This window comes from Lonchura striata, chromosome 2, assembly GCF_050655825.1.
Source record: "Lonchura striata isolate lonStrDom1 chromosome 2, ASM5065582v1, whole genome shotgun sequence".
Lineage (NCBI taxonomy): Eukaryota > Metazoa > Chordata > Aves > Passeriformes > Estrildidae > Lonchura > Lonchura striata.
The window spans coordinates 60,673,974-60,699,502 of record NC_140704.1 but is presented as its reverse complement, the minus strand read 5'-3'; the positions used below and the strand labels follow the sequence as shown (position 1 = coordinate 60,699,502).

General features: G+C 39.2%; 1 protein-coding gene across 2 annotated transcripts in view; it reads right to left on the bottom strand.

Moving 5' to 3' along the window:
• The window catches only part of PHLPP1 (PH domain and leucine rich repeat protein phosphatase 1), a 135,709-nt gene that overhangs the window by 61,868 nt on the left and 48,312 nt on the right, over positions 1 to 25,529 (bottom strand). For both annotated transcript variants that reach the window (XM_021530550.3, XM_085571158.1), the window contains exon 2: positions 901 to 1,097. In XM_021530550.3, the coding sequence (XP_021386225.3) occupies positions 901 to 1,097 (197 nt within the window). The remainder of the gene's footprint in view (positions 1 to 900; positions 1,098 to 25,529) is intronic.

The window sequence follows — 25,529 nt, the reverse complement described above, 5'->3', positions numbered from 1 at the left end:
CTATTCAGAATTCAATTTACCAGTATGTAAAGTAAAGGAAGATTACTTAAGGTGTAAATTCAACCTCAAGATGATGATTCTCTTCCCATTACCTCAGTTAAAAAGTCAGCAATAGTTTCCTGAAACACTGCTTAGGTTAAAACAGTGATACTGTAATTTTACTGTCTTCACTACAGTTTCACAGAAGAGTTAAGGTTGGAAGGGACCTGTAGAGATCATCTGGTTCAACCCCCTGCTCAAGTAGATCCATCTAAAGCCAGTTGCCCAGGACCATGTACAGATGGTTTTTAAGTATCTCCAGGGGTGATAGATATGCCATCACCCATCTGGGTAACCTATGCCAGTGCTCAGTCACCATTCCAGTGGGAAAAAATAAATTTCCCTATGTTCAGTCTGGAACTCCTGGGTTTTAGATGTAACCTACCAGAAAAAAGTCCATTTTTAGCTTTTCACAAGGAAAAACGTTTGTTGCTGTTAGCTTACAATACTCAAAACTCCCACAATGTTCAGAATAAGCCCATGACCTTATTTGTTAATTTTCAGAACTTAAGAATAACCCAGCATGGATAAAATGTGCATGAGGAGGAACAGCAGAGATCATAACACAATGCACCTGCATGTATCCTTTGGCTGTATGCTACTGCATATATAAACAACTTAACACTGCACACAAGAAAAAGACACAGATTGTGCATCAATTGTTTTTATTTGTAGTATTAATTCAAACATTCTAAATTGTTAAATATGACCAACTATAATCAAAAGTCATTTATATACTTTGAAAATCCCATTTATAGAAACAAGCCTTTGGAGGGTCATAATCACCCTAATTAAATGCAATCTTCTCTTCATAAACAGACACGGGTTAACCAAGAAAATAAATATAATAGAATATCTTACTTTTCCACCAATTAAAGGGAGGACATGCATCTTTCCAGTCTGGCTTTCTTTTACTGATGAGACAATTAGGCATGTTCCACAAAGGATAGCTTGGCGTCTTGTCCATCTGTTGACTGGCAAATGTATTTTCCCTTTTCGAACATTGTACATTCCTGAGAGCTGAATCCGTTCGGAGCTGCCAGTGCTGTGGGGCTTTCCTGAAATAGAAACAAAAGAATCTACTTAATCACAGAAAATCTTTGTTTCTTTCACTCAAGTCATCCTGAGACTTGATCAGGAATTTTCAAGCTATAAACTGCAACATGGCAAATGAAGTACAACTTCAAAACCATGCAAGCGGGAAATTTAATATTAGCTTCAGTACAGCCTTCTTCCAGGTAGAAGGATATGACAGGTTGGTATCAGAAGGAGCAGGTCACATTAAATAACCTGCAATAATCATAGAAGCACCAATTAATGGTATCAGCTTTCTCTCTGGAACCTGGAAACCAAATGTTCATCCGCAAAAATAAGTAATTGGCTCCTGTTGAGTTCACAAGGTGTGTGGTAATTGCAGAAGGGGGTGATGTAGTGCATGCTGACCTGTATCTTTGTATTTCCATGTCTCTTCTGGCTATCCTTCAGGTTGTGGTTCAAACAGCTTTAAAAGTTTCCCAAAGAACACGGGTCCTACTTCCCCCAGCCCACACTGCTTTGTCCAAACCCCACAGCAGAGGCAACACACACAGCCATTATGTTAGAAGGTGCAACCTAGGTGAAATCCCTCAAAGACCCTGCTTTGGTCTGAGTAAAGATTTGGAAAGAGTGAAGTTATTTTGTCTGTATTAGAATTAATTCACTATTTTAAGTAGTTCAGATTATTAGCGTAACTACTAATTAGACCAAATCTGTTAAATGACTTTAAATGTCTCAGATTCTACTAATCTTATCTATTAATAAGATTCTACTCTGCAGAAAATATCAACGCAAAGACAAGCACTTCTCATCTCTGCTCTTTCAGCATGTAAATGAGAGGCACCATTTACTCATTCTAATCTGATTTATCTACACCACGTTACCCTATAAAACCCTAAACAGTCCAGCCCAGATCTGAGTCATCCAAATACATCTAAGTATTTCGCAAACAGAGACAAGAGCTAAGCATGTTCAGGTTAAACCAGATCAAATTTATGTAAGACCAGGGTCGGTGAACCTTGGGAGGGAGCTCCCCTGGATAAACAAACCAAGGAGTATGTTAATTTCAAGTAGCTTCCCCATCACAATAAAAGATAAATCATTCATTTCCCTGCATTAATGTTTACCAAAATTCTTAAAAACAAGGAATTAATAACTTACTAGGACTCTGGAAAAGCAACACTAATATTTCAGAGCTGTGTCTACTGATTTCCAGCAGTGACAAGTGCTGCACACTATTACTTCAACTTGCTATTATTCCTGCTTGCATGACAGCTCATTTGTCTCAATAAATCTACTCTTGCCTTCAAACTACCTAGGGAAAGATAGAAGACATCTACCACATGCCCTATCCACTGCCATTCTCTCATCCCACCTAGCCCACACCAATTCTTGTCCTTATCTTTAAAAGCAGCCTTTTTTAATCTTCCTGCCAATTTAATGAGCCAACACTTGGCACAGTTATCCTCAAGCCTTGCTCTGCTCTAATAATCATTAGCATTTAGGCTACCAATGTCTGCCAGTTTGGATCTGCAGGAACATCACTGTTGCTTGAAGCTGAAACACTGAAACTTTAATGCCCAGAAGGTATCGGCATCAAATTCAAAAATAGGTGCTCCAGGAAAGCAGTAGTTACACTGCCAAGGAAATTCATATCCAACCAGAGAAGCTGTGGATTAACTCTTTGCCTAACAGAGGGAAATATTAGGCATTTCCCTCTGTTATGTTGATGGGTGCAAAGCCACAAGACAACTGATAGAGAATACAAGTGAGTAAGAGCAACTCAGCCTTAACAAATACAAAAGCTGAATCAAACATTACATTTGGAATATGAAACATTTCGTTCTTAGAAGTAACTGAGAATCTATCTAGCTTGTGCAGAATGCCAAAAAGCACTGATTAAAGAATACACACAAACAACCACATCTCTGTAATGGAGTAAAAAGTGCTTGGTAAATACTAGTAACACAACTGTATAAGGAATAGCTGTCAGGGATGTGTGCAGTTGTACCTCTAGAAATTTATTTTATGATCATCTTCTCAGGTCTGTTTACTAACTGTGTGCTCTGTAACTTCCCAGGAAAAGCGGAACATGCTGCTGATAGAAACCCCTTAAGACTTTAAGGCATAAACTCAATCTCTTGGGAAGACAAGCTCATTTAGCATTTCAACATAACCAAATGCAACTTTCACAAACATTCAGGAACAAAGGGCATAATATGCACTTAATCTGGGCAGACCTTTGTCCTGGAAAACACCAAACCTCAGAAATTTTTCAGGAATATCGTGGATAGCAAAGAGTACAAGTCCTGGCTACAGTGCTGCAGCCAAGAGGCTTGGTAGGAAAACACAGCAGCACTCTGGGACAATCAAGTATCCTGCCTAGTCCAGTGGTAAAAAGACTACCACACTAGGTACTCACTCTTCACAAGGGGTACTGAAAAGCTAATCTTGGAAAAAGGTACAGGTGAAAATAAATGCAAATGCCTGAGAAATCTGCTTTCTAGGACCAGACCCTCTTGGACTAAGTACATTATGTTAGGCACAGCTGGACCTGTAAACTACACAGAAGCCTCTAAAAAGTAGTTCATAAAATTTCATGTAAATTCTCAGAGTTTGTAAGTCACAAGATACAGGAACAATTAGTATCATTAGTAAAGGTTTACTAAAAAACCTGGAAGAGTGCTATCCATAGAGGTGTTCCTGCTAGATATGAACTGTATTTTCTCTCAAAATTCATATTTGACTAAAAAATTACTGGAATAAGAACCTTCAGTTACACCTACAAAAAAAAAAAAAAAAAAAAAAAAAAAAAAAAAAACCAAAACAAAAAAAACCAAAACACAACAACAACCAAAAATCCCCTTTAAACTCAAAGGAACCCTTCAAAGGACTTAAGGTGCTTTTTCCCAGCAAGTACTGTCCTTTGCTAAGTGAAAGCCAGAAGGTTCTTGAAAAGAATATACAGAAATAAACACTGGACCTACTTCATTAAAGCAAATGGCTTCTCTCTTCCATTTCTCTTCTACTTCACTACATAACCAACCATCTGGTTGCACCAGATGATCTTTCAAGGTTCCTTCCAACCTGGGCTCTTCCATGATTCTCTAACTTGAAAAGCTCATGTTTTATATTGGATCACATGTTGTTGCCTGAGATGCAATCTGTTCACATATTCAGTTTTCTTCCTGCTTAAGGACTGTCATCGTTGATATTTGATAAAACACTATGATACTATTATCATGCAAGTGAGGGGAAAAAAAAAAAAAGAGTCAAAAGCCACTAGCTTATTTTGATTTTAAATGGAGTTTAATCAAGGACATACCAACTAGTTGTGGAACTAAATTCCTAGATTCGTAAATTTGCCAAAGTATTTTTTGAAGGTAACTGTGAGAAAAAGCTGCTTGAAAAGTTGCAGCCTTGCCTACTAAAAAATAGGCTTGGACAGGCAGAGCTTTAAAGAGCTCTGGTATTAGCTGCCAAGAGAGCATAAAAGCAGGAAAAGTTTAAATGACAGTGAGCTCTGCCACAGCAGAAGTGGGATGGGGTTTAGAAAGACAGTGAAGCTATCTAAGGCTGGCTTAGATTCCTCACTTCAGGGAGGAAAGCAGCAGATGGCAGAGTCTCCTGCAAGAGGGCTCATCCCTGACAGGCTAGGGAGTGGAGAACCAGGGAAAGGCTCAGAACTGCACCTGCCTTTCCTATGGCCCAGAAAATAATCAAATCAGAAGGCAAATGACATTTTTTCTTTCAAGTGTACAGAAAGATGGGGAGCAATTTGGAGTACACCAGAATACTTTTAGGCCACGAACCAAACATCACAAATTATGGCACAACTACAGCATCACCACCAAAAACCTGTTGGTTTTGAGGTATCCTGCCTCTAACAGTGCCAGTGGAAGCACAGTTTTCAGTAAAAGCATCAGTAGTTCTGAAATTATGTTTCTCAATCTGCCTCACAGACCACCCATCCAAGATTTAGAAGGCTGCATGAGATTCACATACAGATGATTCTTCGGTTTTAACCAACTGTGAAGGAAGCAAATGAGTTTTCACAGGGGCCTGTGATAATATACCAAAGCCAGATAAAATGGTAATGATGATCCTTTGTGACTTGAAACATAAATTTGAATCCTGCCAAAAACTTAAAATATAATTATTGTTGCACTGATCAGAGTGAAGGCAAATAAGCCAGAATATCCAGAAGAGTCACATACCAAAAAAATGTTTTTCAAATGCTAAGCCCAACCAAAGCTCTTTTGAGTGTTTTAGCAAGAAACCATAAAAAGATTATTTTTCATTCCTGTCAAGTCTCCAAGACCACAGCAACTCCTAAGCACCCCCACAACAGGACTTTTGTTCTGTGCAAGGCATTAGAAGAGATGCCTCAAGGAATTATAAGCAGACCACTCATTTGGCTATCTTGATATTCATGGCCGAATTCCTCTCAGTTTTAACTCCTCCAGAGTCCTGGAGGGAACCTATCGAAATTCACAAGGATGAAGAAAAGCAAGGAATTTCACTGAAACAGCAGGACTGTCTTTAGAATCACAGAATCTACCCTGCTTCATATGAAGCAGGATGGAACAGGAGTAATCTTTTCACGATGTTAAAGAACTAAGATCTCACCACAAGCAGCCTGAGGAAGCTCTGGGTACACAACACACTGACATCCTGCTTGGGGCAGACTTCAAACCTTATTAAATAAATACCCACAGCCACTTGCTTTGGATTCTGGAGTAAAGCTCTTTATCCCAGCAATGGAAAGCATATGGAATACATTACCATCAGAAGTTATAAAATACCAGCTCATTATGGGACATAAAAGTACTTGGGGAGAAAAAAAACCCTCTCTTCAGCAGTACGGCTGATTAAGTTGCAAGTACTTAGTATTCCCCCCTGTTTGAAAAGTACAGCCAATAATGTCTGTCTCTAAAGAGCGACTTAAGACATTACCAAAATAAGAGCAGGGAAAAGTGTTGACATAAAAAACACATTCACTTCTGTGCAGCAGGTCTTATTTTTATTACTAATATTGGTTTGATGGAATGAAAACTAAAAATTCCTCGTGACCTGCATGATGCAGGCAGCCCAGCCAGCTGGAGAGACTGCCCGCCCCAAGCCATCTCGGGTATTTGCCAGTAGTAAGAGAGGCTTAAGTTATTATTCAGTAGGAATAGTGTCAAAGTTTGAGATTTCTCAGAAGTGACTGAATTAACTCTGAGTGCCTAATTTAGGGATGTACTTTTCCTGCTAGAGCTGGCCAGCTACAAAGGTTGTCTTCCTCTGCACAGTGTTGGGCCCCAACCAGAAGCCAGCATTGCATCAGCCCTACCACATCAGCTGCTCCTCGCAAGGTGTCCCCCAGCCCTTTCAGACAAAACAGGCTGCTGCTTTCATTTCATGCTTCTCCTTTTGACTGAGAGGCCTTAGGGACAGCTCATGGTGAGTCGTTCAGCATGGAGAGCAGAGGAATGGCACGTAGGGGCCAGATCTGTGACACAGTGGCTGCTGCTGGAGAGGATATGTAATCAAACCCACCCACGGCTTTCAGCAAGTCATTGCAGAAACAAGATATTACACACACAAATATTCTGTGAATATCAATTCTTGTACTCATTGGAGAAAAAGAACACAAAAAAAACCCACCATTCAGTTTTGAAGATTTTGATCTGAATCTACCTGGGAAAGGAGGGCTATTCCCTGGCTGGTCAGGGGGAGCCAGCAGGGTGGGTGGCAGCCTCCGAGTTCACACCTGGAGCACTATCCCCACTGAACCAAAACCAGAACACCTCGCCCCATCTTGCCTGCAAACCTGCAAATCAAAGCTCAACACTGGTCCTGCCTAAATATAAATGCAAAGAGGCTTCAATTAGCTCAAAACACAGAAAGCCCTTTAGTGTCTTTGCCCACGTTTTGGGAAACTACGCCGCAACTGCTGTTGCTGAAACCTTACTGCCAGACCATTCTGCAGATTTCTCCTTTTTCTCAAACCCTTTCATTAAATACAGATGAAGCTGCTGCCTGCAATGTTTTTGAAGCTTTTCAGTCATGTAAGGCTGCTTCCCCTTTCATTCTCATCAAACTAAGGACAGCAGTGATGACTTCAGGCAAGCCCCAGTGCAATGAGATGTATAAAAATAAAGCAGCAAGTTGGATTTAAAAAAGAAAAAAGAGGGTGGTAAAGGAAGGGAGAAAAAAAAGAACCAAGTAAAACCTCAAACTATTGTACTGCCATTTTTTAAATTTGAAACTTACAAAGGAAACCTACATACAGACAAATGCTTATTAGAAGTATTTCTTCTTGTCCACACTGTCATAATTTAGGAACAAAGGCACAGAATTAACAGGTTTTATATTTAACTAAGACCAAGAATTCACCTGACAGTCTCTACCAGCAGGCTGCTTCTGCAAAGGTAACAGACCAAGAATATGTATCAAAGCTTCACCTGTCAAATCATTCCAAGATCAGCAATTGAATTTTTGCCCTCAAATCTACTTAGACTCTTAAAGATTGCTGCAAGATTTAACACAAGGCTGCAGACCAATTCTGTAGTGCTCAAAGAGGGCCTTGGTCCCCATTACACTGTTCTTAAGGGCATGTAACTATCAGCACAGTTCCATAGTTCACTCATTATACTCCTCATTTTGCTGCACTCTGTATTGTATGGGTGCTGGGGGAAACTCTGAATAGTTCGGTTTCCTTTAGGAATTAGCAGTTCAAGCTCTACTACTTGAAGGCTGTTGCCTTTCCACCTGAGCAAGAAAAGCAGACTCCAAATGATGAATTTTACTGAACTGTGTTAAACTCAATTCTTTTCTTTAAGGAAACTTTCTGAGACAAAACTGGCAGACTAGAACACACACAAGAACACAACACTATTTTTTGCAAAACATGTTCCTCCTACTTTACAGGAAGATCACTCTTAAAAGGAAGCATTACCACTGCATGGTATGATACAATAAAACATAATTAATAGCTTTATAGCCATAATCCTGCCTTCCACTTCAGAGTAAATCCTCACTGGAGGGAAGGTTTGTATGTATTTCACAACTCGGAAAATATCGCTCTTTCTCCACTGAGACAAGAGTTCAGTCCTTGTTCACTTGATCATTCCTTTTATCTTGTTCTCAACAAGACTCACCATCTTGACACAGGAGCCCTAAAACCATGATATCAACACTTCAAACGGTATCACAGGCAAAACGTAACAAAAATTACTTCTCTGAAAAGCTTTTCTATCAAGTATCATGTAGATCTATGGAGGCTGGCTGTAATACCTCTAGTGTCAAAAACTAAGTATCAAAGAGTATAAGCAGAAGCTTCTGAAGGGAAATCTAACAGTGATTCAGCAGAATTCATTGAAAAGTCATTGTTAACCAGCACAACTCCTACACTACAATGACTGAATAAAGGCAACAAGCTAAAGCAGGATATGTAGCCATGGACAGGACACTATTTGCAATCAAAAGCACACAAGCACAATGGAAATTCATCTGGATGACTATGTAGAGACAGCAAACACAAAGGCTAGGAATGCAATTGTTCTGATTGTAGCAAGTGAACTCAAGATCTAGCTGCTTCAATGTTATTTTGACAGACTTTGAAGTTCAGTTTGTACAAGGAAACATCCATAAACACAGACTCACCCCCAACAAACTTAAAATCCACCTGGCTCTTAAACTCTTCACCCCATCTATCCCTGCAGACTACTCCTGCAGCTGAAATATGGGGCCTTAACATTCAAACCCTCAGATCTACACACCCCCATTCACTTCATTTGTCTGCAGGAAATCCAGATAAGTTACATGCAGTCAGGGTTGTTTACTTAAGCAATATAAAGATGCACTTGATGTCCAAACTTCTGCTAGCATTAAAAATACAATGAAGATGCAGGCTCAATTCTGTTGTTTTGTTCAAATACCTCATTCTTTTTAAGAAAGCTTATAAAAGTGAGAGTCACCTGCTTTCCAGTAGCAAAACTCAATACCAACTCTTTTGGGAAAGAGCCATATGCCACCTCTCCAAGGAGAAATAACTGAAATATCCTGAATATATACCATCAAGAAAAAAATGTCATCTTCCTCCTGTGCTTTAACAAAGTTGCAAAAAGCTGCAATATTGGTCCAGAGGCTTCCAGGAAGTCTTATCTAAAACAACTTTCCCATCTTGAACTTGGATTGATTTAAGGAAGCTACTGACTAAATTCTTCAGTGCCATAATCTGCCAAGTATTTTTGGTCAAAGTAAATTTAAAACAGAATGAGTCTTACACTGGGATGACTTGTGCTAAATTCTGGTCAAATTCCTTACATGCATTTCTTTAGAAGAATACTTTAGTAATACACTTCAAGTTGTCCCTTATTGAGATGGCCGCAAAAAACTCCACTTTCAAGTTATACAGTCTACACACTGATATTAAAGAGGTGAAAATTTAATAGATGGGACAAAAAAAAATACTTACGAACTCACCAGTACTTGCCATGACTTTTATGACAGCATGTACAGCTTCTGTAGGTTGGGACCCAATGAATGCTCAACTGACCTTTCCCCTTTCATCCCAATTCAGCCCCTATAAAGCACAGCTGAACAAATTGCTGAAAATGCACTTTTTTTCTGGTGAAGTAATGCAAAAATTGAATTCCACTTGTTATACTCCCAACGCACAATAAAGCCACAAACACAGTAAAATCCCAGGCTTCCCAAAGGATACTTATCCTGTCGAAAGCAATTGCTGTATTGGCAAAAGCTCTGAGCCAACCAACTGTTCTAGGCAAAGCTTGAGTCTTGATGGAATTGAAGAGCAAAATTACACTGAAGTTAGCAGCAGCTTTCAGGTTTTATCAATGTTAGATGCTCAACATGAGGCATGGCAATGTAAGCTCAAAATAACCACTTGAACGCAAACTCCTCTGAAAAGGAAGAATGACAAGCCCCTGGCAGAAGCTCATCTGTATGCCTTAGTACTACAACAGAAATGTAGGAATCTATGCTCCTCACCAGCAAAAGTTTAACAAATCACCACATGCCCTTGGAACATACCTGCCTTGCCCCAAGGAGGGAATATGTGGGTAATCAAGCATTTTTAAAAAGCTACAGAGGAACACATGTGCATGCTAGGTCAAGAATTGTTTTGTATGAACTTCTTTCATAGCAGAAATGTCACCTTTCAAAGTATTCTAGACGAAAATTCTACCAACTGCAAGATGATTAAGTTATTTTGTGTGTTAAATGTATTCAAGTTCCAAGTACAGTGATTTTTCTCATTGTTCTTTCATCAGAAGAAACAAGTCAGGCATCCTACATATCTAAAACCATGTAGTAATCTAAATCCTTGTTAAGGGAAAACATTTTAAGTATGACACTTCCTACCACTGTACCAGCATTGTTGCAAAGATCAAAATCTAAACTCAAGATTTATCATAGGACCCAACTGATAAACAGCTTACATCAAAACAATTCTGCGGAGTATTGCACAGCTATTACGAGCACATCTCAACTATGTCTAGTTTAAAAAATCACAAATAACTGTGATATGAAATGATACTGAAAAATGTGTAACTTGTCCAGTCAAGTCCCTCCAACATTTAGCCCTGCAAAGAGAAGCCCAGAATTCTAAACTTCGAATTGGCAACATCTACATTCAAAAGCCACAATACCTAATAAATAAAAAGAGAGGAACTAATAGGTAAAGACTGAGTGACTGGTTTAAATTGCACAAGGACAGAGAAATACAAAAGCCAGAAGAAACAGCACAAGCAATTAGTCAGACTTATCCGTCATTGAAAATTCAGCTTCATTAACATGAGATTTCAAGCTATTGCTAGAAGGAATTCTGGCTGACCTTATAATCCAATCTTACTCCATCGTATCAGCTAATGTGCTCACAACATGCTAGATAAGCTTAGTTCATACATGTTATGTTTATACCCTGGCTGCTTTTCCCATGTACTGGTCATCAATATTTATACATGCATGTGATTTTATGTAGTATGCTCATACAAATCTTCTAAGGAGCTAGTCAGAGCAATAATGGTTTTGGTTCTGACTTCAGTAAACAGGCATGGAGTACATAGTCAGCTGAAAGTGAGAGCTGCAACAAGCCACAAGGACATTCTCGGCTGCCTCTTTCTCCCTCTCCTACAACACTGTAGAGACTGTTCCTCACACCACCCTTAACAGCCCTTCTTTTTCACTTCTCTCTTATCAGCAAAAGCAGCTTCAAAGAATCACACAGAAGCCTGGATGATGAAAAGGGAGAGGCCAGGATTTGCAGATACCCTTGGAAAGCTTCACTACCTGGATTTCTGCCTGCTTCTAGCCATCCACCTTGTTTCCTTGCTAAAGAACACAGACCCTTTGATTAGCGCTAACTTGACTTCAATCTTTCAAGTGTTTTTCTTTTTTCAAATTTACATGACAAACGCTGGATTATGCTGATATACATTAAACGTGTGTCAGCAGCAAAATTCTGTACCTCAGACCACATTCCTGAGCAAAAAAAGAAAAAACACATGACAGAAGGAAAGCTGATTTTATAAAGTGCAAAGAAGGAAACTGTGGGGAGAGATAGGCATCATGAAGAAACATGAAAGAGAATGTTTTCTCAATGCTTTTCTACCCCTGGAAACAGGCAGAGAAGATTTATCACATGCCCACAGATATCAGGTTTGACAGAGTTTCTTCTGTTTCCTACCTCAGAGACTAGGAGTAACTGGATAGCATATGGGAATTGTCTAGGAGTGCACATCATACGGTTTTATTACAAAGGAGAGGAAAAAAACAGAAGACTTTGGCTTTTTCCATTCCCTTTACAAATTAAATCAACTATCACACATCTGAGTCATCTCCAAACCCATCAGTTTTCTGTCCAAAGCACTCCATGGCTCTGTGAAAGGATAAACACAAGTACTAGCTCATAAGCCTGACTACAGTCTGAAGTTTCTTCTTGGATGCTATACATCCCTGGAAGAAAAATGTTGAAAATTCCCACACCCATAGCAAGAGCAGGAAAAAGCCTGTACAAAGGTCCAGTTTCCCAAGTACACAGTCTGATTTGGAGCCCCTGAAGCCTCAGGAAGTTATCTAGGAGGAAATCAAAACAAATTCATAAATTTCAGCTTTGACAGGAAAGTGAGTGTGCTAAAAACAACCTCAGGAATTTAAATTAATCAGAGCACCACTGTAACTCTGGTTCCTGATAATTTTAGAAAAGGATCCATAAAAAGGATCCATGAGTCCTTTGTGCCATACTAGTAGGATCAACTGGAAGTTAAGGCTATTTGTCAAAGTTTTCTCCTTTCAGTGGAAATACCGAGATGAGTCTGAAAAGCCCAACTCCATATGGGAAGACCTCATCCTGAAAGTCAAACATCATCTCTACTGGCATTTGAATCCAAGACCTCGCAATACCACAAGAGCAGTCCAGCTGAACAATGTTCAGTGTAATACACAGCACAAGTAAGTCCATTTAAGTATATTGATTGTGGTCAGACTGTAATAATATTTCATTTTTCTGCCCTAGAAATGAATACTTTCTCTACCATTGGAAAAAATATTGTGGCTACATAGAGACACAGTAGTTAAACTGTTTACTTTGAAAAAAGCTGAGCAACTGAAACTGTTCTACCATCCATCCTGGCCCAATGCTAGCATCTAAAAACAAACAAAAATACCCCAACAAAACCAAAGCCACTCCCCTCTAAAGCACACCCTTTCAAAGTTCAGCACATCTTAATCTTATTAAAACTGTATTGAACCCTCCACCCTGTAATCAGGGGTAAAACCCAAAAAATGCAAGATCTCATTTAAGCAGGCTCTCCACTTTGACCCGCCCACTCTCGCTGACCAGTTGTCCTAAGTGCCTGGCTCCTTACAGCGGAAGGGATCACATTACATTTGTCTTTCTGAAAGCCTTTTCACAGATCACTCCATGCAGAGGAATGCAAATGACCAGGACTTTATGAACACATATCCTAATGGCAGAAATCTTCTCCTGAGCCATCTCTCCCGAATAGAGAGGAGGAACAAGAGACATTGGATTAAAACCACCTCATTTGCCTCCCCTTTCCAGAGATCTACTCTGCGGGTGGATACAGACACACATCCACAAAACAAGGAACAGTATTAAAGCTCTTCTCTCTAAAACACACATGAAGCTTCACTGTCAGAAAAACCATAGGAAAGGTCTGTGATCCTCTCATTCACAAACATTTGCAGGATTAAATCTGAAAAGCATTTAGACAGATTTTGAAAAGAATCCTTCCCAAAATACTATCATTTTGATTCCTCTGCCCACTCACCCTCCTTTGAGGGAGAACTGAGACTCCTGAAGACTTTTTTTTTGACACTTTCTATTTATGTTCCAGATATCTTCATCTCCACCTCAGCAAGAAAGGAAAGAAAGAAGTCAAGGATACATTATAGTTGCAGTATTTTAATTTCTAGTATCACAGCAAAAAGAATTTATTCAGTGACATTTATTATTAGGGGCAAAACTAATTTTAATTAAAAGTGTTTACTTTGCACATGGGAAGCATGTTGGGTACAAAATTCCAAGTACTGCCAACCTCCAAAAGAACATTATTCTATTATACTTCAGATCTGTAGAACTCACGTTTTGAATTTTTTTAATGGAAAATTCATATACAGTATTGGTCCATTAACAGATTTAATGAGACACTTTAATTTCTAGGCAGTTTAACTAGTAGATGATTTCTAGATAGACAGATCACGTTCAGCTACATAAGGAACAATGAGACTAAACTGAAACACCATAAAATTATTCACTGTAGTATTTTTAATGAAAAATTATCAAATCACAGAATCACAGAACATGCTGAGTTGGAAGGGACCAATTACAATCCTCGAGTCCAGCTCCTGGTCCTGGTACAAGACCATCCCCAGACCCACACCATGTGCCTGAGAGCACCGTCCAAACACTTCTTGAACTCTGCCAGGCTTGGTGCTCTGACCACTTCCCTGAGGCACCTGTTCCAGTGCCCCAGCTCTCAGGGGAAGAACATTTTCCCAAAATCCAGCCCTGCCCTGAGAGAAGGCTTTCCCTGGCTGGAACACCAAGCAGGGAAACTACCACCAGCAGAAGCACCTTCCCAAAACTTGAGGAATCAACTGCTTGGCAACATAAGAAAAAGGCAGCCAGTAATTGGGATCTGCTTTCAGCTTCAAGGAACATTGGCATCTCTAGTTTAGTTTTTCTGTCAAATCTGGATGAGGAGAAGAAGGCTTGAGAACAGTCTTACACCATGGGAACATCTGCAAAGGTGTAATGGGAAGTAGGAAGGAGAGGGAGAATTGCCCCTCCAGTGCAGGAAAACGTATCCCCTTATTGGCCCAGTTTGTCTTGCTCAACATTCTACTCCGAGTTCTTATAGTGGCCTCCTGCTGGTTTTTGAAGCAAATAAGCCAGTGACCCAGAATGTAATCAAGGGAAAGGAACTGTGTAGTTTACCTCATCCAATTTGCATTTTGCATATTAACTCATAGTATGAAAAGCTGTTTAGACATATTTTCTTTCACTGCTCTACTGAACTATTTGCTATTAGAATTGTTAATATAATGCGAGAACTCACTAGGTGAGTTTAAAAACACTTTTATTCACATTTCCTTTAATTGTCTTTTTCCTAAAAAAGCATACAGTTGTTTAGACTGCTCACAAGCAGAAAGGATTTGAGCAAGCATAGCAACTGTACTCAAACTTTTATACAACTTGGCATTTCAGCAATTCTTGGCCAGTTGTTTTACCCTATAATCCACTTTCTTTCCATCTCCTTGAAATGCTTTTGCTAATCCGTTGCCTCAGGTTTTGCTTCTTCCAGAGCAGAACTCGCCACTGTCTCCACAAGCTGGCTTCCACAGTGGTTTGTGTGCTCCTCCCCAGCAATGACACAAACAGCCCAAAGTTCTGTTAGGAAGGCTTATCCCATAGACCACTACCACAGTTACTTAATATGGCAGAGATCACTTCCCTGAAGCTGCCTTAAAAAATTAATAGTAAAAATTATACAAAGCACATTACCAGACCAATGCCCAACCTGGAACCAAGAGTGCCATATCGCTGACTAATTTCAGAGGCCTGACAAATTTCTACATTTGAAATAAACTATGGGAAGCTTGTCCTAATAATCTGTAGGGAAAAGGCCCTCAAATTTGTAGGACAGCACTAAGGACTGCTGGCCAGCATATTATAACATGCCATAATATACACAGCAAGCCAACCAAAATTTGCTACAAACAAAAAAGCATAAGGAAACAAAACTGGCCAATTTTCTCCAAAAAATAGGCTTTGCTTGAATTTGAACTTGGGAGAGTTGGAGATTTCAGCTCCAAGGATGCAATGATTTAGCAGCTGTCACAGAGGTCTTGTCTTACTGAATCATGAAGTTCAGTCTGAGGATTTCATGTAGTTTCAAAGTCCTTTGAGGATCTTTGGAAAATAAACTCATCAATCTACCAGAACCTAATCACTATAGGAAACAACATTTTAACAACTTCGCTTTTTAAGTGAGAAACTGGCTGAAAGAGATAGTGGTCTTAACAGCTTAACTTGAAATATTCAAATCTATAAAACTTAGTATTTTTAAACCTAGCATATATATCACCTCTGAAGAAGACTGTACTACTGTACTGGATTTTTAGTTTGGTTTTTGTGGTGGTTTTTTTTGTACTAGAAGCAGTTAATTCATAATGAACATGAAGATGATCCCTTCGAAGACATTTAAAGCTAATGCAAAAAAGACATTCTGAACTCACATGTGGTATTAAGTTTTCACCATATAGAATCCAATGCATGGAAAGAAAATTCTCATGTTCCCTCAGTAAAGTTTGCATGTGGAGAGTGTGGAATTATCTGAGAGCACTGTGCTAGGCCTCAGGATATGGGATTGAAACCCAAACTTCTATACCTTACTTTTCTTGACTTCTAAATTTTATGCATTGTTTACCATTTCAGAGAGGGGGAAAAAAGAGGAAAAGGAAAGAAAGCAAAAAATTACTTCTAAATCTTTCTATGCAAGCTGCAAGAAGAGTAGCTGTGTTCATCCAACACTCATTAGGGGGGAAAAAATTTGGTTTTGGAACAAAGTAAATACAATTCAATACCTGAAGTAAGACTTCAAAATCTACTTGCAAAGTTCACGAGTCTTACCGAGGTACTGTCACAATGATAACCTCAGTACAATAGCTCAGGACTACATTTATATTTCTTGGAAATAGTTGCAACAGTGAGTTTCCCTGTGACTAAATATAATCTCCCCAGAGATGCATCAGACAGGCTCATAACTCTTCTGTAAAGGAAACCTGCCGAAAGGTAAAAATGTGACAGCAGCAGTTTTAGAGAGGGATCTGGCCGGAAAGATCACAATAATGGAAAAAGCACCTTCAAGAAATCTGTCCTTTCAAAGCACAGGACTCTTTATCAAGTCACCGTCAGCTTTATCTACACAATCCAAATAAAAAGAGTCTGGTTGAATAAGGACATTATTTGGTCTATTCTTCTAAATTTCTCCTTAAGCTAAAGGACAGCAATGCTCCAAGGCAATGCTAAATCTATTATTTAATGAAAACAAAAGAGGAACAGAACACGGTTCTCTGAAGTATATTACTGAAAGATAAAAGATGCTATCTAAGACTTATCCAGCATGGCATAGATAGTTTCTTCCTGCAGATGTACCTTTGACAAAAACAAAGAACATACCAGGCTGGAAAACAAGGAATGCTGCAAGTTCCAAGGCTGCTGCACGCTTTTCACCTAACCAGAATGTCTGTCTATGGTATATTGTCTCGTTGCGAGGTTCAAAAAACTTACCCAGCTTCTACAGGAGCAGCATAAAGCCACAATACCGCTAGTTCACAAAAGACACCTTCAGTTTATTAAAATTACATAGCTACAACAAACTCACATACTTATATAAGTTGAGTTGCTGTCTCCTCTCCTTGAGAGTTAGCCAGCATTGCAGGGTAGCAGACCAGAAGTAACATTTTAAAGAGGGCAAGCCAACAGGATTACACTGATCCGCAGAAAAAAGTACATTCAGTCTTTATCATGAGAGATTCAATCTTCTGGTAGTGTTTCTCAAGTACAGCACATAACATACAAATACAGAGCCACAAAAGTAAAAGAAACCAGTGCATCTACCAAACACAAAAATACTCTGTGACCAGATCCCTCGACCTGGAACTAATGCAAATTTCTCTAGATTCTGTAAAAATCCAAGCAAGTTGAAACGTAGGGCTTTTTTTGTTATAAATTCCTTAGTTTAGGAGTAAAATACAAAATACTTAAACTATATTCAAGCAAAAGGTGAAAACTTTCCATGGGCAGCCACTAGCAGCTTTAGCTATCCCTCAACAGACATCCTACATCACTATGCATCCACAGTCCCATTCCCCTCTCTCCTCTGTATCCACAGATAATGATCCAAATAACATTTTTCAGTCTGCTATTATAATGCAGTTTGGCTGATTTTCTTCTCTTTTTATTAATGCATTACCCCAAGACTTGTCATCCCACTGCTCTGAAACAAAAATAGTACACTTCTGAAGAGAACTAAGTCACTTGTTCTTACAAAAAGATTATCATGCCAGTACAAAGGTTGTTGTTTCTAACCGAGTTACTCAAGCATCCTGCAATAAGCCATTCAGAAGTTCATCGTTACTTGTCCAAACAGATTAGTCATATTAGTGCTGAAGCAATGGCATTATGTAAAACTCTGATCTGCTTCATTAGCTCCAAATCATATTTACAAAATGCAGCATGCTACTTCAGCATGTCTGTGGCAATCAGCAGTTAAAACACTTTATTTTACCATCACCCATGATATATGCCAAAGCATAGCCCACGGGTGCTGGGCTCACAACTGCCTGCTCACTTAGAGCACAAAAGGTAGAGCCCATGGAGAGCAGGAGCTGTAGCTCTCATCACTTCATCTCAGTTTTAGTGGGTTTGAGCAGAGGGGTAGCCCACAGACAGACAAAGGCAGCAACAATGTGCTGCTCCATTTTCGAGACCTTGTGCACATTTATAGCTGCTGATGAAACTGAGCCATTCTCCAATGGACAGAATTTAGATATTTATTCAACTTGACAGAATCAAGCTATTTAACAATGGGAGGAGAGCAGGGATGAAATAATGGGACTAGGATGTTATGAAGTAGAGCAGAGGTAGAATAAATACTGACATATCCCATTGTAAGTCTCAAGCTTACATTACCAAGTTGGCTTTGGAAACTAGGACAAGTGATCTGAATCATGACAAAAAAGCTTTCAAATATACACTGTCTGCTCTTTGTTTGGATTTGAAGAAAGCAAGCAGCTTCCCTGAACTGGTGGATACATCCTCAGAGCTCTCCTCTTGAGAGTCATTTTCAATTTACCTATTTAAGATGGAAAATTTTCCACAGAAAACAATCAAGCAAGTTAGCCTTTGGATTTGTTCGCTGTGAGAAACCACATAGGTTGTGGATGTGCAGTTAGCAAGGTGCAAAACGTAGACCAGACAGAAATTACTGGAAAAAAATTTGCATTATTGTTTATAGGGCGATAGTATCATATCTGGTACCCTAAACCTGAGTCCCATAGCTCATTACTTGGTGAGGAGCAGTAGAGGGGGGAAGATGTGTGTATCTCCCACAAGAACTAAATGGAAAGTTTTGTGGTTGTTTCACTACCTGATACTGTAAAGAGAAAAATACTTTCCTTCAACTGGTTAAGAAAATTCATGGCTCTGGGCCAGATAACACTGACAAACTTAACCACATCACTAACCTCCCCTTGATACTGGCACAAGCCATTTGACAGCAGCAGAGCTTCGACATCTGCCCCTGCTGCTCTGCATGCCCCACACACCAGTTCAACTCAGTCTCTTCCACCATGAGATTCTCAAAGACTACCAGAGCCCCGAACCTGTCCCTAGCCTGCTTTCTCACATATAAATTTGTGCATATTTAAGTTCAAAGAAGGAGTTGTTACACCACACAAGTTACCACATAAGCAGGAATACATACTCCTTATCTCAAACTCTGAAGTCTACCGCATCAGCTGCACAGGAATTATCCCTACCAAGTCCCTCTATCAAGACCATGATGTTCTTTTTGGCAGATGTAGAGACAGACAAGTCTACGCTGTGAATAAAGACATACTTTCCTCCAAGAATCCTTGATGGCAGTGGAGGAGTTAGTTCCACTCTTCTTCAGTGTTCAAGAAAGTAATTCTTTGCGCTTCAGTTTCTATTGAAGAAAGGAAACGCTGCTCAAGAGACAAGGCTAGCGAATAGCTAATAGTAAAATGGCATTTTTAAAGAAAACAATGCTCTAGTAGAGGGTACCTATCCCTTGAAGCAACAAATGCTGTTTCCACCATCATCTATATACACAAGAGGATTAGTGTGCCTAAATGTGCAAGTCATTGGTCCTCAAATCCTCAAAAAAAAAAAAAAAAAGGAAAAAGAGTCTACCTAAAATTCTGTGATTCCATTTCACATCCCTGAGTTTCTTTTATAAAAAGGACCAAATCCATAAACGGCAAGCCATGAAGTTTCATGAATTCCTACCTGTGATATTAAAACCAGAAATGAGACTCCATATTTGGTGCTTTTTATTTTCATTTAGGATTAAGAATTTGGGGAGAGAAGATTTGCTGGACAGTGGTTCAGTTTTACATGGGCGAGTACTACTATTTAATTTCACAACTTTTCCATCCTTTGATTAAAGTGTAAGAAACCCCAGTTTAAGCACTCGCATATACAAACCCTGATTAATCCAGCAAGATTGCTGTACATAGCAAAAAGTAAACCAACTCTCAAAAACCCCCATTCCAAGCCCAAAACCAAACAAAACTCCATAACACTCCCCACCTTTTAAAAAAAATCATTTCTAAAAGGGACAGACATACACCAGACAGGCATCTTGAATACCATTCTCTGACCAGACTGGCTATTTCCAGATCAGTCTTTCTGGTATGTTCTGTTCTCACAGACACATGAAACTATTTTCCTCATGCCACAGTACACATCCCAGCACCTGAAATACCAATGCTGTGCCAATTCACGTGATAGCAAGGGGGGGAAAAAGTAGTATTACACCAAAACTAATAGTGTCATAGACCCCTCTTCACTATGGTCTCCCACTGTGGCCTTTCTTTTTTTCCATCTTCCCACAAATAACATGTATTTTCAAGGTCAGTCACCTCTGTGCAAAGCACCAGAGGGCTCTCAGGGTTTTATGATGCTCAAGGCAAATCTAATCTAAGAATATTGCTTCAGATTTGCAAGTAGTGTTTTTTGCTTCTTACCCCATCTGCTGTAGAGCACAAATTTTGCCATGCAAGATTATCCTGCAGAGATCACCAGGAGGGCACAAAGCTCTTTCTCAGGAGCAGAGGAGCCAGCATACCTCCACCATGCACAGTGGGGGATGCACACCACAATGAGAAATGGCACTCAGAGACAACAAGTAATGACAGCAAAGCACATACATGAAAGACCCCTCTGCTCTACATGGTGTGCTAAAGTGTTACTCTAGTCTTCGAGTGCAGAAGTCACCTGTTTCAATATAAAGTTCTCTTTGAGACTGACTTACCTTCATCTCTTCCAAAGCCTACAGGAAAAGACAGAATAACACAAAGCTAGAAAGCTTAAAGTGAGTTTGCCCATGTTCATTTCTCAACCAGAAAACAGCTCTTAAGTCTTACTTGCACATGTACATTTCTACTTGCTCTAGAAATGCCAGTGGCAAACAGAAGCATTAAACAAAACAGCTCCATGCTCAGATGAAAGATATCTTTACTTCAAACAGAGATGAGATTCCACAGCACATGTTGTGGTTTTCAGGAAGAGAAAGCAAATCTGTCACATAGAGACAGATAAGCCCATCTTCTGAAGGGCCTTGATGACAAACTTCTGCAGCTAAGAAGTCCAGCTCAGATAAAGTCTCTTTTCCTGAGCTAAGCTACCTTAAATTTTAGGATGAAGTATGCTTGCAACATAACTTCAAAGCAGCTGTATACAAAATGGAAATAAATCACATTTCCTAAGCAAAAATGCAATGCTAATGAAATGTAAGCACATTTCCTAAGCCTATGTGTAATGCTTAGTTTTTGATGAAAAGGGGGGGATGGCCCATCTCATCCACAAGTTTATCGATTATGGAAGAGCAGAGTCTTAAAGTTTAGAGCACACTATTTTATTAAGAACTAGATAAAGCTATTTTCATTCCAAAATAAAACTAAACTTACTCAGTAAGGCACAAGAGAAAGGAACCACCTGTGAATTTGAAGTGTTCCAAATAAAAATCTTTATCTATGGTTTCCTGGAGACAACATTCTTCTCTAGCATTCATAAACCATCATTTTTTCCCCAAATCCCTGTGCATTCTTAAGCCAGAAAAAGAGTAATGAGTCACAGCCATAACTTAAAACAAGATTCCTAAAACCACACTGGCAACTTCGAAGTGGTAGATCAACTTCACCACCTTAAAAGGAAAAAAAACCCAAAAGCTGAAGGCTGCCGATGTTCAGTATTTTCAGAGCCACCTCAAATGTGGCATCAGCAAACACTGCCCACACAGAAATAGCTGATCCTCTCTGCAGCAGAGGAAGCAGAACTCTCAGCTGAGCAGAAATGACAATATTGCTCTTCAAATATCTCACTTGAGTTAACACCTATTGCAGCCAGAGACTACACAATTTCAAATACATACAATCCCTATTTATGTCACAGCTGAATGGGAAATAGGCTACTCTGAAGCAAATGCAACTAAAATTTTGTTGGTTTGAGCTGGTCCTGCCCATATACCTTTCATTTGAAATCCTTCTTCAGAAACTTGGGTATTTCAAATCAACTTCAGCTTAACTTTACTATTGGTGTTCATGACAAAGAGATTATTATTCCTACAGACTGAAAATACTTAGGTCCTGTTTTTAAACTACATGAAATCCACTCGAGTCCCGTAACTTGTGGTTCCCTTTTTACAGCTTAAATCCAGCAGTGAAACTCCACAATCAGAGGACAGCTGGAAGATGCTTAATCTCTTCGATTTCTCAGGCTTTGTTATTAAAGTAACAAAAGGACATTAAAGTTGACACCCACACCATACAAGGGGTACATGACAACAGGACCAACTTAGCAGGGAGGGGAAAAAGCCACAAGTGCTTCTCAGCTGCAACTCACAACGTTGTCTAAAACTAAAGTGGGGACTAAAACACAAGTCTGCTCTCCTCTCTCAGCCTTCCTACCAAAGACCTGCCATGGGACAAATTATAGATGTCTTTCTTCACTCAACTTCCACAGCTATTAGTGAGGAACGCAGACATAAGTAACCCTACAGAAGCCACATTAACATACCCAGAATCAGTGCCATGACATACAGGAAAAGAGCAGAAACAACAGTACCAATCATAAGGTGAGAAAGTTAGGTATGCTTTGTGAACAACTGTCAAGGCACCAGAAGACTTAACAAGGGTTAGCCTTGTTACATAGGAGGAAGAAAAAAAACAAACAATCAAAAGAAACGAAAAAAAAAAATTGAATTTTTTCATCAGTAGTCTCACAACAATAAAAAGAGAACTGCAACACTACATTTTTTAAAGGAAAAACTTTATCTTGTCAGATAAACAGAAAGCTTAGAAAAAATATAGTAAAACTGACAATAGGATAAATTATTTGGTGTAATAAATGAAAATGTTAAATAACCTTTCAAAATTAATTTTAAAAATTAAATTTTAAAAATTAGTAACATAGAAATTAGACTTCTATTCTCTACTTACCAAACAATAAAAATATCTGGTCAACAGCTAGTGTTTAACAGTTATCCATCCTTTGACACTTGCAACAACTAAACATTTTCAGCCTCTCAAAAAAATACAAATTTACTGCTTCTTGTACTCTGCTATTGAGTTTGCCCATTTAATTTGTAAGGGCTGTCAACTTTCCCAAGTCTCAGTTTTTCTAATTAAAACTGCAATAGATCATGTATGCTTAGGATTATTTCAGCATTTCTCCACATCCATACAAGAGCTTGCAGCATAAATCACAATTCCATTTGCCTTGAACTGAAAGTCACTTTCACTGTGGGGGAAGAAGGATTAAAAACTCCTTGTGTGATAATGACTTCTCAATGTAGCAGCCTGATATTTTTTTTTAATACACAGTAAGTAAACCTTATTAATCTTTTAAAGTAAGGGAAGAAGTTACTTTACAGCTGACATGCTCATAACACTTTTGAAGACAACTTTTGAAGCCATCAACTAATACTTTGAGTAGTTTCACAATAATGCAATATACAGAGAAGCCACTCTTAAAACTTCTAGCACAGATAAGCATTTGGTACATCCAACATCAGCCAGAGCAGAGAAAACAACAGGTATGCTAGTTACTCAGAACAACACGCTTTTCACCTTGTGGAAGAAACAGCATATATTATTAGGCAGTCTAAGTTGCTCTGCTGCTGCTAGGGGACTGTTTTGTCAGCACTGAATACTATCTTTTAATAGTATTTCAACAGTAAAGCATGTAAGCTAGGTCTCAGTAGAGTACCATCAACATTGTTAACATGGGTTTTGCAAATTGCTGCAGCCACTTGTCTTTACATTCAGGCAAGCAGAGAGGCGACTTATTTCTGGCTCTTTCTCTTAAATACAAGCAGTTCAAATTGCTTCACCACAAGGCTGCTAATTCCCCCTCCCTCTCTCACAACCCAAAGGATTGCTCCCTGAGTTGCTTCCCTTTGCTGACTGAAATCTCCATTAAATGCCCAGCGACCAGCTGCACATTGTTCCTCAACCATCTAATTTTAGCAATACTGTAACAGAACAAACACTGTCCCCCGCCAAAATAATATTTAAAAATCTGTCCATTCACTCCTTATACACCACCTTGCATACTGCCTCTGCACTTGGAATACAAGAGTGCACATTCCCTTAGGGTTCTTCCTCAGACCCTGGTTTCTTAACACCACTTCACCAGTTCAGCAGCAGGACCATTCCAAAGGTATTCTCATCCCTCCTGCCCCCACATATGCAGTTAATTTCCAGTGTTTATTTCTCTTACCACCCACAGCCATGACAGTACACTTGTTTGTGGTAACACCCCATTTGTCAGACCATGAAATTACCCTGCTACAAAACAGCCTTTTCTTTTTAGTTTTTCTAAGCTACTGTTGCTCATTGAGTCCTCTCAGAATCCAATACCTTGCCCATCTCCTTCTCACCTTTTAACTTCCACACCTGCTAAGTGCCAGTGACTTCCCTCACATGCTAAATTCAGAGAGATAACAGTAGGTCAGGTAGCAGGCTCATGAAACAAATACTTTTGACCTTAACTCCCAAACTAACCATAATCACAACAAAAAATTTAATTCCATCCTTCCCACTATATAAAATTATACCACTTCAATCAGTCTTCAGAAGTTATGGCAATGTGTGGTTTTCAGTGGGTACACAGAAGACAAAAAGAACTTTCCACTAACTGAACATGTAGCAGGAAAACACTCGGGCAAGGCGTTCTACAGCTATATGTGATTAGTCAGTGTTCATTTGCATGTCAACATCCAAATCAGAGACCAACAGCTGAAGTAATCTTTAAGATCTGGGAACAAACTCAGAAAACATAAAGAGTAACAGACAGTTGAATGTAACATATCCAAACCATGTGGGCTAAATCTGAACCTTTCCCATGCCAAAACACCACTTAGGGCATGTACAAAGTGCACACTGGTCTCCAAACTACAGTTAGGGAAACCCCCAAGCACTTACACAAAATCAGTTTAGATTATAAAAGAGGAACACAAAACCTACTTCAGATGGTGTTTCAAAAAGGAAGAAATTGACCACAAGTCTCCCTTATCTTTTAAGTTGTATTTATTTGGGAAAACTTGTTCAACAAGTCGCTTGCCTGTCAAAAAAGGCATCACCAAATGTTGCAGCACTAAAGCTAGCACGTTGCAGACCTTGATGTCAATGCAGGTCTCTTATTCCTTGGCAACAAAAGTCTCAGTATTATTCGTTTCAAACAAACAAGCCTCCCAGCTGATACACCAAAGAAGAGCATGCTGTTTTAAATATGTGTCAAATCTTTCTCTAAAGTAGAAAGGCCACTGTGATGAAATGAACAGTAATGCAGAAAGTTACATTACATGAATGTGCTAAAAGGGGCTCATGTCCTGCTTTTTTGAATGCTCTACAGGCTCCCTGCCCATAGGTTTAGTGCCTTGAAAATGCTATGCCAGAAAAGTGGGCTATTGTATTAACTAACCAGCAGGAATAACAGCAACAGCCAGGAATGCCACTGAAAAGCAAGGTCATGGAAACTGAGTGTTACAGTCTCCATCAGATAGTCTGACACTTCTCACAGAAGTCTGACACCATTTGTCTCTTTCAAGTAAATATCAGATATTTCAACTTCAGTTTTAAGTGGATGCATAGATTAACAGAGTGAGTTGGTA